General features: G+C 43.5%; 1 protein-coding gene across 2 annotated transcripts in view; it reads right to left on the minus strand.

The window, feature by feature from the left end:
* VLDLR (very low density lipoprotein receptor) overlaps positions 1-19,520 on the minus strand; it is a 38,543-nt gene that overhangs the window by 14,160 nt on the left and 4,863 nt on the right. For both annotated transcript variants that reach the window (XM_040245454.1, XM_040245540.1), the window contains exons 2-5: positions 7,591-7,710; positions 3,592-3,714; positions 2,090-2,212; positions 59-430 (exon numbers count right to left, since the gene is read on the minus strand). In XM_040245454.1, the coding sequence (XP_040101388.1) occupies positions 59-430; positions 2,090-2,212; positions 3,592-3,714; positions 7,591-7,710 (738 nt within the window). The remainder of the gene's footprint in view (positions 1-58; positions 431-2,089; positions 2,213-3,591; positions 3,715-7,590; positions 7,711-19,520) is intronic.

Consider the following 19,520-nt stretch of genomic DNA (forward strand, 5'->3'; position numbering starts at 1 on the left):
CCTTGGTGGATACCTGGGTGAGAGCTGAGCATGCCACACTGATAGGAAAGTGACTTACGACAGTTGACCTCATCGCTGCCATCCTTGCAGTCGGGATCCCCGTCACATCGCCACTTCTTGTGGATGCACTCGCCAGAGCCACACTGGATCTCGCTGGCCGGGCACCTGGTGTGGATCACTGGCTGGCGGCCGCACTGCTCCAGGGACTCATCCGACTGGTCCAAGCAGTCTGCGTCATTGTCACACACCCAGCTGATGGGGATGCAGGAGGAGGTGCTGCACTGGAACTCGTGGGGCCCGCAGGTTGGTGGGGCGCAGTCCAGCTCGTCGCTGCCATCACTGCAGTCATCCTGGCCATTGCACATGAAATTCCTGGAGATGCAGCGGCCACTGGAGCAGGTGAACTCATCAGAGCTACACGTTATGTTGCCTATTGAGAGAGAAGATGTCCCACTGAAGACTCATCAGGACTTGTCCTTTCAAGCCTCTTGTCCCCAAATCTAACATGCAGGTCATGGATCATGAACCCCCGCTTTTTCACCTAACTTAACAGTGAAAGTTGGATTACATCAATATTTCCCAGAACACTGGGAAACAGCCTTAACATGTAAAACAGGCAAGGACATTTGAAGAAGAACAGAAATGGAAGGAATGAGAAAATAGATGAAGACTAGAAATTCATTTGGGATGAGAAGCATTTTAAAGGGACAGCAATTAATAACTTAAACTGTCACAAGATACCTCATTGGGAAAGGTGGACATGAGTTCTCTTTAAATGGTTACACTGCTCATCAGGCCAGGCCATATCCTGAGCTGAGATGATCAGGCATCAGGTACATGAGCAAACATTCACTCCTAACAAGCATTGTGACACCATCACCAAAAAGAAGCCTCTGTGTATTATGCTACCATACACGGTTCCTTCTCTTTTGGTCCTTCCAATCAGGATCAGGAGTAACAGGTCTTAAATATTTTCAAGTTTTAGAAAGTAAATTTGGGGGCTAGAACTGCAATCCAGCAGCCAGGTGTGCTAATAATGATAAGCTAGTCAGTTCATACTTTGACTCAGATTCCTGCCAAATTAATTAAGGTCAAAATTTGGTGGTAATTGGGGTGGAGACCACGACTCTCTTGGGAAGCAAAGTCTAGATTGAAGAGGGAAACACTTGGCAGCTCCATGGCTTACCAGTACATAAAGCTCAGTTCTAGGATTCAGTGCCAAAACTCATTGGACTAGGTGCAGTGGTAATGACCTTGGGATGTGACTTCTACACACAAGACTGGTGTTTCAACCACAGGTGCCCTCAACTCATTGTACACTTACTGCATCAGGAGGCCTATGCATGCCAGGCTTGGCAGCTGTGGTTTTAAAGGCCCTATAAAAAGGTAGACACTTGAAAGAACATTCAACACAATGTCTGTTCAACCCTAAAGACTTTCCCAGGGCCTCGCCTTTAACATGGAGCATTTTATTACACGTTTTCCAAGAGCAGAAACATGAAAGGCTAGAAAACAGAGTTAGTTTTTACAGGTAGGAACTGTGATAGGAGACAAAGATACCAACGGTTGGCTAGAAATTTCTTTGGGTATCACCAGCAAGACGTTAATTTGTCCTTCTGTTTCAGTTTAGCTTTTGGAAAGGTTAAAAGAGAATCTAGTCTGGGGGCTGAGGAATGCTTGCGTGAGACTCAAGTAATTTATGCCACTAGGCAGATCCAGTTTCGACCTGGGGATGTGTTTGCTGGCTTTAGTCTCCTCGTTTGATGGAGCCCAAGTGAGGAAGGCCCACGAGCTGCTGTCCTAACCAAGACAAGAGTTCACACAATTGCTGCTTCACTGAGCCATCTAGACGTGGAAGTGCCTTGGAGGACTTACCTTCTTATTTCTATTTGCCTAGAAGAACCAGCCAAGCAAGCAATGGTCAGTTACCATGCACACTTCTCTGAGTTTGAGGGCAGTTAGGAAACACAAGGAGTTGAGCAGGTAGTGAAGTCACTAGAAAGCAAGTCAAGTCAACTGCACCTTCACGCCCACCCTTCTTGGAGCAAGAGGGTCTTTGGGTTAAGCCACTCAACACTGGTCTTCTTACCACAGTTTTCTTCATCTTCTCCACTGTCACAATCATTCTCACCATCACACCGCCAGGACACTGGGATGCACTGAGTGGAGCGGGCGCCACAGCTGATTTCATTTATGCGGCATGTTCTCATATCTGTTGATGACATACAGTCTCAAAAGAGCCTCCAAACTCATCAGCACAAAGCTGCTGCTCCTGTGCTGCCTGGAAGTGGTGACATCTGTGACTCAGTGGCTGGGCACACAGCTGAAATTCGACTGACTAGCTGGAGCCTGGACAGATCTTCTGTGGCCTCCATGGCTGGGGAGCCAGGCCAGCCTAGGCTACCTGGCAGTCCACCGAGAGCCTTGAGCGTGCTACACTGTCAAGGTTCTGTGGCGTGTGCACTCCTGGCGTTTGTTTTGTTTGACATGGTTGGGTTCCTTGGCTGGCCTGCTCCGTGACTATTATGTATTTGCTGGGTATCAAGTGACACCCCCAGATATTGGCAACGAATGCCAACTTCATTAAAAGCCAGATGGTCTAATACCTATGAAGTCTTCACAGGCCTCCTTCAGATTATCATCTTGTGAAGTAGGGGCACCTCTCTAATTCTTGACTTTACAGGGTTGTCCCCCACTAGAACTTGGAGCTGGATCTTTGTGGAACCCCTCTTCACCTATGCTAACTTACCTCCTTTGGCCAGTGCTCTTATTATTCACCTTACTTCTTGCCTGGAGAACTGCAATGAACACATGTCTCTTCCTTTTTGCTTAATTTTCCTTTGTAATCTTGTATTCCAGACCTAAACTTTGTTCATATTTGACTTCCACTTTCAGTGCTTTAGCAGGCCTCTACTGCCTTAGAAGGAACATGAGAACTTTCTTCACCAGGATACGCAAATGATTCTAATTTATCTATCCCACATCATCTTCCTCTATGATGTCATAGACCTTCTCCTGAATGTCAAGCCTAAGGACACGTGTATTTGCATACCTATGAAGTTTCTCTTATATAAGAACAAGCTGTAAGCTCCCTACTTAAATCACTTTAGGTTACATGTTTCTTAAAATCACTCTTATCACCCTGTTTCTAGTCACCTTACCCCTTCAGCAGTAGATTTTTTTTCTCATAATATGAGAAACTCTGTATCTAAAAGCTCATACCTGGTGTACAGGGGACCCTCACATCTTGACTTAGCTTCCAGGACCAGAGTACCATCTGCTCAGTGTCATTATCATTGAATATTTGAAATCTATGCACCTAGTCAAGGAGTTCTTAAATCTTCTGGCTTCAGTCTTAAATGTTCAATAGTGAAGCTACCCAAGAGAATGTCAGTCTTGTTAAGATTAGGGAGAACATTCTTTAATATTATTCAAGATTGACTGATAATGATCTGACTGACCTTGGAGTCAACTGGCCTAACTTTAAAGAAGGACAAGGAACACTAAGCAAGTTTTAGAGTATACAATACTTAGAGCTATGAGACATGGAACAGCTTGGGAAAGTTCAAGTCCAAAGCGAGTCACACTCACGGCACTGTTCTGGGCTTTCATCAGAACCATCTTCACAGTCAGGATCCCCGTCACACTGCCATCGATTAGGAACACACTGGCCATTGTTGCATACAAAGTCAGACTCAGCGCATGTCTTCTTCACTACAGAAGTGGATTTGCAGGGTTAAAGTTGAAGTCACTTACCCAAGAACCCTACATTCCCATTAGGGGTACAACTGCATTTGAGATACTTTATTCTAAAAATAAAGCTAAGTCAATTAGCAGTCAACTGCCAGTATCCAGCAGGACCTTAGAAAAATCTTTTTTTCCCTCCCTTTCCCCTGGTGGAGGAAGGTGATCATTTGAGAGGCTTGGAGGACACTGAAGTTAAGGGATCCCTTCCAATGAACTTCTTGCCCATTTTATAACATTGAGATTGAGTAATAAGTTCATTCTTTTCGTGCATTTCTTCCAAGTCATTTAAGTGCTTCAAAAGTTTAACAGTCAAACATTTCATCTTACGACTGGCTCACAGTTTAACTGTTTTAGGGGCACCTTGTAATAACACATGGGTTTAGCATAGAGACGGAAGGCCAAGCTCCAGTACCAAATACTATCACCCCTACAGGCCTATTGGGGCAGAGGAACCAATATTTCTTATTGGATAAGAAATATAGGAAGCTCAAATCTGAGTGGAAGAGAAATTGTATTTAGCAACCGAAGGGTGGGCTCACATCAACCAGCTAAAAGTCACTGAACTTACTATGGAAGCTGCCAGTCCTCATAACTGACTACTAGAGTTAAACAGCCTGAGACAAAGTATCAGTTCTGCTACTAATTCTTACCATGGCAGACTTTTCTCTTAATTAGGGTGACTATGTAATTTGTCCAAATTGACACAGTCTCCGTAGAAAGAGGGTACTCTTATTTTTACCAAGAAGATAAACATCCCAGGACTGTGCTAAGCAAAGCTGTGTAGGCAGCTTGGTCATCCTACCCATGAGGAACTCCCTACCCAGGGAGTAAGATGAATCTTGACAAGGAACCACATAGGGCATTCCAAGAGCATCCTTCTTAGGTTATATTCTTCTTTGCCCCTGTGCCTATACTTTCTACTTGAATTTCCAGTTTGTCATTCTTTAACAAATATTCTGAATGGAAAATCAGCTAAAAGTCAACAATTTATTGAAAATGCCACTTCAAGTCAGGGGTTTAAGCCAGGTACAACTCTCAATTCAGAGTGCACGAAACCAGAGGGCTGCTCTGGGTTGGCCTCAGATATTGTTAATGGGGTGACTTCCTAGATGGTGCAGTGGTAAAGGATCCGCCTGCTAGTGCAGGAGACACAGGAAATGCAGGTTTAATCCCTGGGTCAGGAAGATCCCCTGGAGAAGCCAATGGCAACCCACTTCAGTATTCTTGCCTGGAAAATTCCACACACAGAGAACTTGGCAGGCTACAGTCCACAGGGTGGCAAAGTTGGACACAATGAGCAATGAGCACTGTTAGTGGAGAGACAGGATTATAGTCAACTTCTAGAACTCAACATGGGATGATCAATTATGATGATCTGAAAAGGATTATTTATATCCTAAAACTGTGTAACCAAGGAAACAAGAAAGGCCATATTACTTTTCAGATTTACACCTGCTTCTAAAATCACTGAAATGCTCAAACCCCAGTGTTCATGGTTTAAGTGATATCCAAGGCCCATCTTCTCCTGAGCCTGTAGAAAGATGCCAGAGGATCTCGGTTATTGTAATTCACCCTGTGATACTCTTCAGAAGTTGTGAAAGAGAGAGTAGGGAATGGTTATAAAGAGACTTCATGAATTTACAAAGTATAAGATGTTACAGGGATAGAAAAGATTGGTTGTATTACAAAATGAAAAAAAGACAAATAGGGTCAGTAGGTTGCTAGGGTTTCTCTCTCTCCATTCTGAACACAGACTGGGAGGGTAAAGATGGGCTATTTGAACTGGGCCTTAAGAGATGGATAGAAATTTAGATGTGTCATGGGGAAACAGAACTACTAGTTCCATACTGAGGGTATCTGAGTTACTGATTTATCAGTTCAGCCTAACCCCTGTAGAAGAATGAGTTACTGGGACTCATAGAACATGGCTTGTAGAATCCAAGTTGAAGTTGACTAAATATGCTAGTTGACATGCTTGAAAGAAAAAGCCCTGCTGAAGTTGTAACCAAGTTCAACATCAAGAGGTTGGACAGGAAAAATAGGAAGTAGCTTTAGAAATGTTAAGTAATTGTGTAGCCTTTCATGGCAGAACATCTCCAAATAAGCATTCACAGCTTCCTGAGCAAAGCTCCCACTTTCCTTCTCTACTCTCATACCTGGAAGGCAGAGACAAATTATGGCCAAGTATATATTTCCTTTCTCCCATTTTGTGTGATCTAGATTGTATGTACATCTACCTCCTTATCTCTTCCAAGTCTTCTGTGATGTAGCTAGAACTGATTGATGTGGAGACTATTTTAGGAAAAGCCAGTGATGACCCCTACAATGACTCAAGTTAGTTTCTACTGAGGTAGTCAGATGGTAAAGTAAGACTTCAGAACTTCCAAACATGGAGATAATAATTACTCTCTAAGAACATAAAAGGGGTTTTGCCAAATACATAGTTTAGCATAGAAGAAGAATTACTACTTACAGCAAGAGCACGGTTGACAAGAGTGAGGTCCTTTAGTGAGAAAACTTTTAGTGAGAAAACTAGTGTTATCCAGGTAACACAGAAAGAGCATGGAGCTCAATATCTTGTAGAGTAGATTAAGATCTTAGCATTGGAATGCAAAGATGTAAACATGTCACATAGAACTATTCTTGGTCCTGAGACTGGAGATAAGCTTCTTGCCTGAGATTGCAGAATGGACTTACTCTGCTTCCAAATGAGCTACTAATTTACATATTGGCATGCAGGCATCCAAGATACTGCTCTGAGAGCTCAAGCACAGGACAGCCTGCCAGGATGTTTATACTACAGAATTTTAGTAATGATGCATGAAGAAGTAGGCAAGGGCCTAACAAGATAGCGGTTGATGAGAACTACACTTAGCTTCTATTTTTCTTCCGTATTTTTAATTTGTATAGCAGATATCTTTATGTAACGCCTTTTAAAAGGTAAAAGACGTTATCACCGACATTCATGAACAACCTTGTTTCAGCAATTTAATGACATGGAACAAAGGGATCATAAAGCAAACTTCAGCTTGTATCCAAGGTCCCTAAATGCCATCATGGCATGTAGTTCACAGCTGTCCTGGCTTAATGAGAGGTCACACCAATTGCAAAAGCAGTCATTTCTCACAATAATCTGTTAATAAATGCTGATCGATCAGTATAATGGTATATCCCTGTTTTCTTGGGGAAGAGAATGTCTCCCATCCTGTCTAGTGGTTTAAAGTTAGCATCTCTGGAGAAAAGAAATTGTAAAAGAATCTTGATTTGATCTTTGATCTAGGCTGGCTTATGAGTTACTGGGACTCACAGAACATGGCTTGTAGAATCCAAATTGAAGTTGACTAAATAGGCTAGTTGACTACACTTAGCAACTAAATATGCTAGATGAAGTTGACTAAATATGACAGGAATTAATTAATCTCTGAAGCTACAAGGGATTTCTTACTGTCCATGGCTTGCTTTTTGGGGGTCAAAACCATTTGAGAATTTAAAAAAAAGTCTTTTCTAAGCAGTCTTCTGTCTCTATTCCTGGTCCTCCCCTCCCTTTCCCTAGCTTCCTACAGCAGAAGTTTGCCTGATCTAAGATCAACCAGGTCCTTTCATTTGAAAGGAACTCCACTTTATCTTCACAATTTCATACTCAGGTCAATAACCTCACACACTCAGTTGTATTCCTCCCAGACCAGAAAGTATAGCATCTTTGGACTCTGGTTCAAAGCAGTTCTTAGGAGTGGATTCAGAATCTTGACACATCTGTAGAAGCAAAGATAACATCATCCTTTTTCAGTAAAATGCCCAAGTCCTAGTGAGGAGACAGGTGAGACTGTGCAGCTCTTTACTTACCACAGTTCTTCTCATCACTGCCATCCGTGCAGTCTTCGTCCCCATCGCATTTCCACAGCAGTGTGATACATCGGCCATTTGTGCACTGGAACTGGGAGGCTTCACATTTGGCTTTTCTTCCTAAAAGCAGGAGGGAACACTTAGCTAAGCTGGGACACCCGGATGGTAAGTTAGAGATGCTAGTAAACTGAAACCCACAGATAGGCGTCCTCTCAGAGGGACAGGTGCAGCCTCAGAGGCTGTAACACTGTAGGGGCTGGAGCTGCATGGGCCTTGGGGCAGTGGCTGACAGTAATGAGTTCTTAGCTGAGCACACACTATCTACATAAAACTAGATCTCCCAGTCTCTCTTGCAGGAGGCATAGCCATCGGATGTTCTGGCTGATGGATGTAAGGAGAAATGGTATATACAATTTCTGGGAAATATCCCTCAAAGGGACAGGGGATCCAGTTTCCTCAATTTTGTTCCTTTCTGGTTCCTGAAAACTAGGCGTGGAGGCTGGAATAGTGATCTTGGGTCAATGAAGCCAGACCAAGATATAAGGAACATAGATTGCCTATAAACTGCAGGTGGTGGGGCAGGGGTTCACCTGTGGACTCATTTCTCTCATTTGTTTAAGTCATTTTGTGTCACTATAATCATGCTGCCAAATCCTAATCCTTTAATGGCATTTCTTGCCCACATTCTATACTGTTACTCATCAATGATGTTTCTATTATGAGCAAAGTAAAGGAGATTTACAAGAGGTGGCAAGGATAGAGGTGAGGTTAATACATGGTTCCTTGTCTTAGAATTTGAGTCTAATTGGAAAAAGATATGTTTACAAAATGACTCCAAGATAAGATAAAAAGCATGAAGAAGATATAGTTAAGAGGTGAAGGGAGATAATTTTTTGGAATCTAATTTTTATATGAGAGTTGATTTACAATGCATTAGTTTCAGGTGTACAGCAAAGTGATTCAGTTACGCATATATCCATTCTTCTTCAGATTCTTTTCCCACATAGGTTATTACAGAATATTGAGTAGAGTTCCCTATGCTATACATTAGGTCCATGTTGATTATCTACTTTATATATAGTAGTGTATACATATTAATCCGATATTCCTAATTTATCCCTCCCCCATTTCCCCTGTGGTAACCATAAGTTTGTTTTTAAAGTCTGTGACTCAATTCTGTAAACAAGTTCATTTGTATCAGCTTTTTAGATTCCACATATAAGTGATATCATATGGTATTTGTTTTGTCTGACTTCACTTAGTATGATAATCTTAAGTTCTATCCGTGTTGCTGCAAATGGCATTATTTCATTTCTTTTTAATAGCTGAGTAATATTCCATTGTATTGGGCTGGCCAAAAAGTTCATTTGGGTTTTTAAAATGAACTTTTTGGCCAACCAAATATACACATATCACATCTTCTTTATACATTCCTCTGTCCAAGGACATTTAGATTGCTTCCATGTCTTGGCTGTTGTAAACAGCACTGCAATGAACACAGGGGTGCATGTAGTTTTTTGAATTATGACTTTCGCCATATATATGCCCAGGAGTGGGATTGCAGGATCATATGGTGGTTCTATTTTTCGTTTTTTAAGGCACCTCCATACTGTTTTCCATAGTGGCTGTACCAACTTACATTCCCAAGAACAGTGTAGGAGGGTTCCCTTTTCTGCACACCTAAATAAAGGGAAATCATTTTTAACTTAGTGATGCGAGAACAGCAAAACAGGGTGAAGCCACACACCTGTATTCTGTTTCTCTGAGCCTGTTTTCCTGTGCTCAGTGGACGAATATAGTTCGCATAACAGCAAGAATGAACACTTGGAAGTAGGGCACTTAGTTTTTTGCCGGGCGTGGGGCAGCTAACATTCAGGTGTTTCCTATCATTAGCAGGTTTGTCCTCCTGGCGGATGTAATTTCTTCGAGACAAAAGGCAAAGATCTGGTTGCTAAATGCTGATATACTGCAACTATTTGAGAAAACCAGCCAGTGGAGGCATGCAGTTCATGTAGAATCCTTAGGGAGGCCTTCCAAGCAGAAAGCCTTGAGCCTCCCTGCACCTTTCAGCATCTGCAGCTGTGGCATGCAGGAGTGAGAACAGACACCACAGTGACAAGCACAGACTGGGACTCTTGTGTTATGTACACAGTGCTCTAGCTGGCCTCCCTATTATCAGCTACTCCCTACTGTCTGGGAGCATTCTAGGCTTTGTGGCTAGTTCCCAGGAAGATTAAAAGTTGGTCCTAGTTTACTAGATGGGTGTGTGATTACTTAGGTACTGAATGTGCTCATTTCAAAACTATATGTATCATTCTGCCCTCAAGAGTCTAGTTAAGCTAGGACCCAGATTCAAAAGGGTGTGACTAAATGGCACTTCCTACCTATATTTCATTTTTCACTTTTTAAAACATTTTAATTTTTTGGCCCCACCACATGGCTTGCAAGATCTTAATTTCCTGACCAAGGACTGAATCCAGACCCCAACAGTAAAAGCACTAAGTCCTAACCATTGCACCACCAGGGAATTCTGCCCAGCCCCAGTTTTTTGGGTTTTTTAAAATTTACAATCTTAACCATTTTTTATTATTTATTCATTTGGATGTTCCCCGACCAGGGACTGAAGCCAAACGCGGGGGGGTATCTGAACCAGGGCCCACTGGCTATAGTGCTTTATCCGTACTACCTCCGAAGGCTGTGGGAGTGGTAAGAATCTACTTTGAGTACTTTATTTGAAAAGTTAAAAAAAAAAAAGAACAATTTATAGTCAGAGAACAGAAATATACATATATGACAGAAAAGTCAGGTTGCACTTAGAATACCTTTTCAAAAGGTTTTTGTTACCAAAAGCTGTTTGGTCAAAATGAGACGCAAAAAACATGGAAAAGATAACCATATAATCTGACTTGGACAGGACTTTAAAGTAGACAACAGATAATAGTTTTCCACTTCGGGGTTAGGTACCTGGCAGATCTCTTTAAAAATGAGTCTTGAAGCTACAGATTTTATAGACTCTCAAGCTGCTCTGAGATTAAAGATGGGCACACAATAGTCTAAGGCTGGTGTTTAGTCCACTGACACCTTAAGGAGGCTCTCTGAATTTAACTGTAACATACAAGTCATCAACAGTAACAAATACTGGGCTAAAACCCCAGCAATGCTGCCTCAAGAGTGGCTCTTGAGTGGACTTAGGACACATGCAGGCATTTTCTTAGTGTTTATTCCAATATCTTTAGACAAAAAAGGATTTTAATTTCTACCTTTTTTTTTAATCTCAGATGTTTCCACTTCGCCCAAGCTTCTGCCCAATGGTCGGTCATAAAGCTATGTTTCACCATAGCACACACAACTCTCCATCAAGAACAGTAAATAAGGGGGTTGGAGTGGAGTATGCTACTAACCAGACATCCCTGCTTGTTTAAAAGAGGAGCAGGGTTGGGGTGGCGCTGGGAAAAGCTAGCTGACTTTATAAGGGGTCCTTTCTTTAAAGAGAGGAGAAGAAAGATGCTAAGCTCCATGGCCATGCCTCAGTTTCTTATTTCCTAAGCACTTCATTTCGGGAGATTGCTCCTGGGCAGACAGGGTTCCCTGTGTTTGTGTTAGTGTGTTAGTTGCTCAGTGTCCAATGCTTCGTGACCCCATGGACTGTAGCCCATCAGGCTCCTCTGTCCATGGGATTTTCCAGGCAAGAATCCTGGAGTGGGTAGCCATTTCCTTCTCCAGGAGATCTTCCTGATCCAGAGATCAAACCCAGGTATCCTGCATTGCAGGCAGATTCTTTACTGTTTGAGCCACAGGGCTCCCTGCCGCTGCTGCTGCTGCTGCTAAGTCGCTTCAGTTGTGTCCGACTCTGAGCAACCCCATAGACGGCCTCCCACCAGGCTCCCCCGTCCCTGGGATTCTCCAGGCAAGAATACTGGAATGGGTTGCCATTTCCTTCTCCAATGTATGAAAGTGAAAAGTGAAAGTGAAGTCGCTCAGTTGTGTCCGACTCTTAGCGACCTCATGGACGGTAGCCTACCAGGCTCCTCCATCCATGGGATTTTCCAGGCAAGAGTACTGGAGTGGAGTGCCATTGCCTTCTCCAACAGGGCTTCCTAGTTCTGTTTAATTCCCTGTGTTGTGCAGGGATGGGGTGGTGTGGGGGGACAGTTCAGCCACCTGGTTGTAGCACAGTGGGTTTTCTGTCCAGGTTTCAAGAAGATTCTCCCTTTACACCTGTGGTGCCTACCTAGGAATGCTGCCATGCAGAGCTCCAGGAAGCACCAAATGAGTTAAGAAGCTTTTGGTTTGCAAAGCTCTGGGGGATTACAGGATTGTGGCCTTGTAGTCTATTTCCAGCCATGACAGTTAAGTCTCCAGTTCAGTATTATACTTTCATAAAGGGAACAGGGTGAGCTCAAAATCGTTGACACCCAAGGTCCTTTTAATGCTTAGGGAAGCTAAAGCCAATGATGCCTCAAAAAAAATAAGTTGTAAGTACAAGCGCGAGGCATTCTCTATTTCAGGGTCTATTGGCTCAGAAAGGTGAAAAGTCAGAGTAATGGGATTTTTAGTGGGTTCCTCAAAGTCATGGGGTTCACAGGAATGCTTCTGCAGCACTGAGGTGGTTGAAGTGAGGGGAAAGGCTATGACAGCAGGGAACCTGGGTGTTCTGTCTCTGTTTCAACCAGTATTTCTTTTCAACATTGAAATTTTGTGTAAGAATTTGGAAAGGGTCCTATAGCTTTAAGAGATCAAACAGTCGGACTAGATCTGGGTCTCCTTTCAGCTCTAATACTTAGGATGAATACCCCTGCCTCTGGGCCAGGGGGTTGGAAGTCACTTGGACCTAGTCCTCCACATGGTTGTTTACACTTGTAATGACTGAATGCCCAGAAACACTGAAGATTCCTTGCTTATTGTCACACAATTGAAACCAGACTCAACAAATGGAAGCCTTGCTTATTACCTAAATAGGTAACGTTGTTACCCAGATATGCTGGCATTTCACTGGTTCCAAGAAACTCAGGGGTTTTCATGTATTTAACAGGCAGCCTGCTGTTGTTGTCTAATTGTCCCTGTAAGGGTTAATATGGAAGAACAGTACGTAAGCTTTGGGGAAAAAAAACTGTATAGATCTTACAGTAAATGCCAAGCCTTCCAAATGGGCCAGAGTTTTCTGTAGGGCTCCGAGTGGCACCTTTGCAGGAGTGGTCCAAAAGAAACGCCCACAACAAAGAGATGTTCCTGTGTCAAGCTCAGACATGAACTTCACTCTGTACAGAGGGGCTGTGGCTGCCGCACTGCTGGAACTAGCAAGGCCACATGTTCCCATCTCTCACAGGCCTCCTGTTGCTGAGCACATGGGTATTATCATCTCCTGGGGTTTCTTCAGTCCATTTGTTTTGGCACTTCTGGGGCCGCCAAGGGCATTTATTTTTAGTTGAGCTCACTTCTACTGCTTGCCACTTGAACGCCAATCTTTCTATTCTTAGGCTAAAACTCGTTTTAGGACAAGCAGCTTTCCAAGTCAGCACAGAAGTTTTCCTCCAAGGGAAGGGGGTTAGTAAGAGGAAATGGGAAAGAGGGTCTGAGCTGTGTTCTGGCCTTTAAGTCAGTCTCTGAGAATCAGGAGGGGTCAACTAAACACTGTGAAATAATTAGGTTAATCCTTCTGATTCACTCAGTCCTACAGTTCAATTGTCAGTTTCCCTATTTACAGTGGATTGAGATTATCTTGAGAATCATGGATAAATAACTTAATTTTTTTTTTTTTTTTTTTTACTGTTAGCCAAACACTACTCTTACTGTTAGCCAAACCTCACTCTTTCAGTTGATATAGCTCTCCAATACTACACTGTCAAAACTACCATTCCGCTTTTACACATCAGGGAAGCTGTTTGGAAAAGGGAAGGACAGCACTTGCCAAGATCACGTTGGGCAGAACTAGAATTTGAACCTGGGTAGTCTGGCTCCAGACACCATGTGACTGAGCATGCATACCAAAGAGCGCACCTGACCGGGACCACTTCCTTCCAGAATATTCTGCTGACTTGTGATCTGGGTAGTAGCGTCAGTTTAAATTAATCCAGAATGAGGTAGTATCACTTGTCAGGCTGACCCTATCCTAACACAGCCTTATAGTTGAGACAGAGCCCTCGCTTCCTTCCCTATCCCTATTTTGATTTTTAAAAGAATGCTGCCTCAGTATCTCCTGCAGGTCTTTTCCTAGAGAACCACAGTGCTTGGATTTCTGGTCTAGAGTGAGCAAAGGCCCTCCTGATACATTTGGGAGGTTATTCATTTTGTGGGTGGGAAAAGTCAGTGTTTCTCAAGGTCAAGTTGGTATCAGAAGCCCACAAGTTCAGTTCAGTTCAGTCGCTCAGTCGTGTCCAACTCTTTGCGACCCCATGAATCACAGCACAGCAGGCCTCCCTGTCCATCACCAGCTCCCGGAGTTCACCCAAACTCGTGTCCATCGAGTCGGTGATGCCATCCAGCCATCTCATCCTCTGTCGTCCCCTTCTCCTCTTGCCCCCAGTCCCTCCCAGCATCAGAGTCTTTTCCAATGAGTCAACTCTTCGCATGAGGTGGCCAAAGTACTGGAGTTTCAGCTTCAGCATTATTCCCTCCAAAGAAATCCCAGGGTTAATCTCCTTCAGAATGGACTGTTGGATCTCCCTGCTGTCTGAGGGACTCTCAAGAGTCTTCTCTAACACCACAGTTCAAAAGCATCAATTCTTCGGCGCTCAGCCTTCACAGTCCAACTCTCACATCCATACATGACCACAGGAAAAACCATAGCCTTGACTAGACCGCAAAATACTTGTTAAAACACCATGTGCCCCCACACCAGAGATTCTGGTTTAGGAGGTCTAGTGTGGGGCCTGAGTTTGCATTTCTGTTGAGTTCCCAGAGGATGTCGACGCTGCTGATTCCTGACCATACTTTGAAACCACCGTGGGAAGGTTAGGAGGCTAAGATTCTGCCGACGAGCCAGTGACTACTTTGACCACTTCATTCTCAGTGTTGCTCTCTGCAGTACCCGCCCCATAAGCCCTTACGCACATCACTCGGTGGACATAGGTGACAGCAGTCAGTCTAACAGCAGATATTATGATGACATCCCTGGCGTAAAGCCTTTATGCTATTAGATAAAATCTACCTCGATACCATGAAGGCATGTGCAGTGAAGAGGTTCTTCTAAAAATCTGTCTTCCCCTCCCCGTGCCTCATCTTTGATTGACCCACTGCTTACTCTAAATCAGTAGTTCAATAACGAGCCTAGATCCTTCTCCCCTATTTTGCCATCAAGCCCTGGGTGTGTCCAAACTCTCACCTAATCTAAATTGAGCTCCTGTTCCTCTGCCTCCAGGCTGCCACACTCTCTCTTCACATCAAAATGGTGGATCAGGCAGCCAAGGAAGGCCCGGAATGCCAGGGATGGGATCACTGGGAGGCTTCTCCATGGCTCTATGATTGAGTCTGGTTCCCTATCCATTTTCCCCAGCTTTTCCGTCTTGCTTACCCCCCCCCCCCAAATGTCATCCTTGAAAGATATCTTCAAGTCCTTTCTTGACCAACTTGGGGGTGGTTTGGCTGCTTTCTCATCATCTCCTGTGCCTGTCACATAGCTCTCACATACTGGGATGTACTCACCTACCTGTTTCCGTCTCTACAGATGGAGATCCCTCAAGGCAGGGCCTGCAAGGTGTCTTTCTTTCTTGGGACCTGGTGCCTGACATCGAAAGATTCTTTAGGCACTAGTGGGTATTCTCTGACACATCTGCTGATTTATTAGTTCACTAATGAAACTGGTCTACAGACTTCTCCCCTGACCCCCACAGCATTCTTTCCAGGTTTTCTGAGCTTGAAACCAAGTGTGAGCAGTTGTTTTACTAGTTAGAATACTCTGAAAGACTTTTAGGTTTCAAAGGCCACAGTTCCCTATGCCTACAAGAACACTTTCACCTCATCTTCATGATGCTTTATCATGCAGCGTCAGCAGAATGAATGTGTCAGGGTAGGTACACCAGCCTCATTTCCACGTGAGCAGAGAGGTTCCAACACAGCGTGCAGGGAAAGTTAGCAGCGGCACACTGTTAGAAGTTTCAGGGACTTTTATCTCTGACAGATTTTAGCATTCTTTGGTAATGCTGGCAGGCATACATTGTCATCGGAGTCCTAGCACCTTTGTAGGATCATCTGCAGGGATGAATGAGAGTCTAAGTTTTTGGTAGTTTCTGAGAAACTTCATAAGCTGTGGCCCACGTGACGTGTGGGACCTCCAGCAATTCTCAGCTGTTACCTGCCTCTTTTTTTTTTTTTACCTGCCTCTTTTATGAGTAAGTCTTAACCACTGGGTCTGCTTGCTCCCATCCAGAGCTTCTATCTAGGCTGTCTTTGGATCATAGATTTCCTGGTTTGACTTCCCCACTAGACTAATGAAAGAGGAGCCCAGCTCCCTGGTCATTGTGTCCCCTATGTCTGGTGCTATATGGCATATAGTGGGCACTCAGTAAATGGAGGGCACACGGTTTTGAGCAACTGGACAAAGAAGGCTGGCATCAATCTACGCCCTACTTAGTGAATCTACAGATCAGTTAATAACTCAGACCTAGGGAAGGTGTCTTAAGAAAACTAAAGATGAGAGGTGGTCTATAAAACAGAAACCTTATTTACTCATGGTATCTAGGGGAAGAATTATAACATGAAGTATTTAATTTCCAAATGTCTGTCACCAAGGTTTTTATCATCTCCCTTGCTTGGCAAATTGCAGGCCCCACCAGACAACCCACCCCACTCCCTACCACAGTCACCACATCGAAATATATAAAGGCAACCAGGTAGTAATGCCAACTCAGATGACCCAAGGTAGGGTGGCAAGGTCAACAACTCTAGCCAGTGGTCCTGTCTTACAGTTCTGTCCCCAAAGTTATCTCTTTAAATACAGGGCCATGAATACCCTTTCCCTGCTCCACCTACAGCATTATTAAAGTACAAAGTGGGGGCTCTCTAAGCAAAGAGTACGCCATTTCTAGCCACATCTCTGTATTCACTCTCACAGCATCCAGCAGGCATTCTCTTATTAATTTAGAGTCCACAAATAGCCAACGGGCGCAGACTTTTTCAGGAAGCTTCACATGGAGAGGAAGTGTGCTAACTTTATGGTGTCACCTGCCATTTCATTTAGCCCCTGCAGTGCGTGTCATCCATCCAAGCATTATAATGTGTCTAATGGTATCTAAGACCATCAGTGAAAGTGAAGTCACTGGTCATGTCCAACTCTTGAAACCCCATGTCCATGGGATTCTCTTGGCAAGAATACTGAAGTGGGTTGCCATTGCCTTCTCCAGAGGATCTTCCCGACACAGGGATCGAACCCAGGTCTCCTGCACTGTAGGCAGACTCTTTACTGTCTGATCCACCAGGGGCTCAATACCATCATTAAGTGGTATTAATGACGTTTAGAATTTCTTTTGCAAACCAACAGAACTTAGCAAAGAGACACCAATTTAGGCTGAAATAATGCACAGAGTGAAACTGAGATAATTTTCAGTTACAAAGCCAGATTTTCCCAGAACTAAGTCATTCTCTGCCTTTTGTTGTTTGTTTAGTGACTAAGTCATGTCTGACTCTGCAACCCCGTGGACTGTAGCCTGCCAGGCTCTTCTGTCCATGGGATTTCCCAGATAAGAATATGGGAGTGGATTGCAGTTTCCTTCTCCAGGGGTTCTCTGCCTTTAAGCCTTATGAAAAGCTATCAATTTCCAGATTTCCTAGCCAGACAACTCTTTAGATGGGCCACACAACTACCCTGGACCACTTACTTCTGCTCATCATGTACATCTCATCCATCACCTCTGCCCAACATATTCCTGGACTCTTTGTCATGAAAGCAGTCTCTGTGCTGTGACCTAAGCACAGACAGGAACAAACTAAGCAATACAGAGTCTAACCACTTGGACAGCAGCTGTATTAGCCCATGCTGAGAAATGTTTCTAAGGCAGGAAGTTTGATCATAAGCTTATGGTCCTTCTCATAGTCCTTTAAGGGATTTAATTTGCACAGGCTAGTATGTGAAGGTGGTTTTCCAAAGAAAGGTCAGTATCCAAAGTAAATTTAATTATGACTTGAAATTGTACAGGTGACTGCCTAAATTTGATCATTATTCCCTCTACTGAGAGGGACGACTTTATCCACATTCTGTAAGCACTAGAAAATGGTCTAAATAGTTAATCTCCATTATTTCTAGGCTGTGCTCCACGTCTTCTGGTGTCAAGATCAAAACCTGAAGCTATACAGCTGGAGGGCTATGTGTTCCCTTAATCTTATGGCCGTGTTCTGCTCTAAGAGTTCTTGCTCTTGATGAGTTTGACACTCCTCCTGGAACAGAAGGGGCTTGTGACTATTTTTCACCTCTTCTAGAATTGTAACAAAAGTACTCAAGTGAAATGGAGTTTATGGTTATCTGATTTTTAAAAAGGCAGAAGCACTTCTTTTGAGCATGTAGGTGGCTATAATTAAAATATGCAGGATGGTTATACTGATGTCCTGATATTTGGCAGCTGTACTGAACTTGGCCTTTTATATACACGCTTTAGGAACCTAGGGACTCAAACAGTTTGAGCAAAGAATCAGAATGACTCGGGGCAGGTAGGCAGGTACATAGCTAGATGTCACGTGAAGTGGGCAGTGGGATGATGTGGGGTTCAATGCTGCTCCAGACCGCTGGTAGCTGTCACTGCCAAGGAAAGCTTGACTGATGACACTCCTTCAAAGAGTCCCTGCTCACATGCTTACTCTAATCTAGCTGAGGACTGTGGTCATCGTCACATCTTCTCTTGGTGCTATCTGGGTAAGTCAGATTTATTTTCCCCCAGCCCTCTGTTCTCCTATCTTTTCAGGCACTACCAATTTCACCAACCCACTCCCCACAACAGAAGTTCTGTCTACTCTTTTGTTGGTAGCTAGCCATATCTGAATAGCTCTCACGAAATCTTGGTTCTCCTAGGCACTGGCCTTAATGAATATATGGTACTCCAGACCCTAATCTTGATTATCTAAGCTGTAGAAAAATGTCCTACAGCTCCCAGGGTTGGTTGGTTGGTTGGTTTTTTCCCCATATCAGGAATACTCCATTATTTAGCCTAACTTAAGTTTTTTTGCCAAAGTCTTTGAGCACACCTCCCCTGTCCTAGAGTATTTTAAACCAGCATCATGAGTATGTTTGGGGCAGATTGTATAAGACCAGGGTCAAAAAGTCAGCCCACTTGCCTTGGGGCTTTGAACTTCAGACAGGAGCCAATCTGGGTTAGTTCAGGTCAATATCTACCTCAGCCAACCCTAAATTTCCTCCAGTTCACAAAAGATGTGTCTCCTTTCCTTTGAAGAATTTAAGTTTTGCATGGGCTTCTATTCTCCACTGTTCATGGCTTGTCACGTAATTCACACGTGACCTAGGGGAGCAAAAGGGATGCTCACCTACCTGATACAAGGTGAATATATGGCTTCAACTAACTTACTTTGACAATTTAGGTGAATTCCTAGCATTCTGTAAGATAAAGTTAAACTCCAATGAAAACTTATTGTATCTTAAAAGAATATGAACAGAACATACAGCAAAAATGAATCATCTCCCCCACCTTCCTGGAGCACCATCAGTAGATTCTGGTGTATCTTAATCTTTTGAAAGGATATGAAAGGTGTAATGCAAGTCATGGCACTACTCTGAGAAATCATTTAGTAAGTTAGTATTGCTCATCCATTAATGATTAATGTTAGAGTCTGAAAACTTTCATAAGCAGTGCTTTTCCAAGCTCCGTCTGGTTACACATCAGAGGCCATCTTCACTACACACATGCCTTTTTCAAGGAGTCCAGGCAAGGGAAAGAGTTTGAGAGGGCAGTCCATTGAAACTTGTCCATTTTTCACGTTCCCTTAAAGAT

Source organism: Oryx dammah, unplaced genomic scaffold, assembly GCF_014754425.2.
Source record: "Oryx dammah isolate SB20612 unplaced genomic scaffold, SCBI_Odam_1.1 HiC_scaffold_1, whole genome shotgun sequence".
NCBI lineage: Eukaryota > Metazoa > Chordata > Mammalia > Artiodactyla > Bovidae > Oryx > Oryx dammah.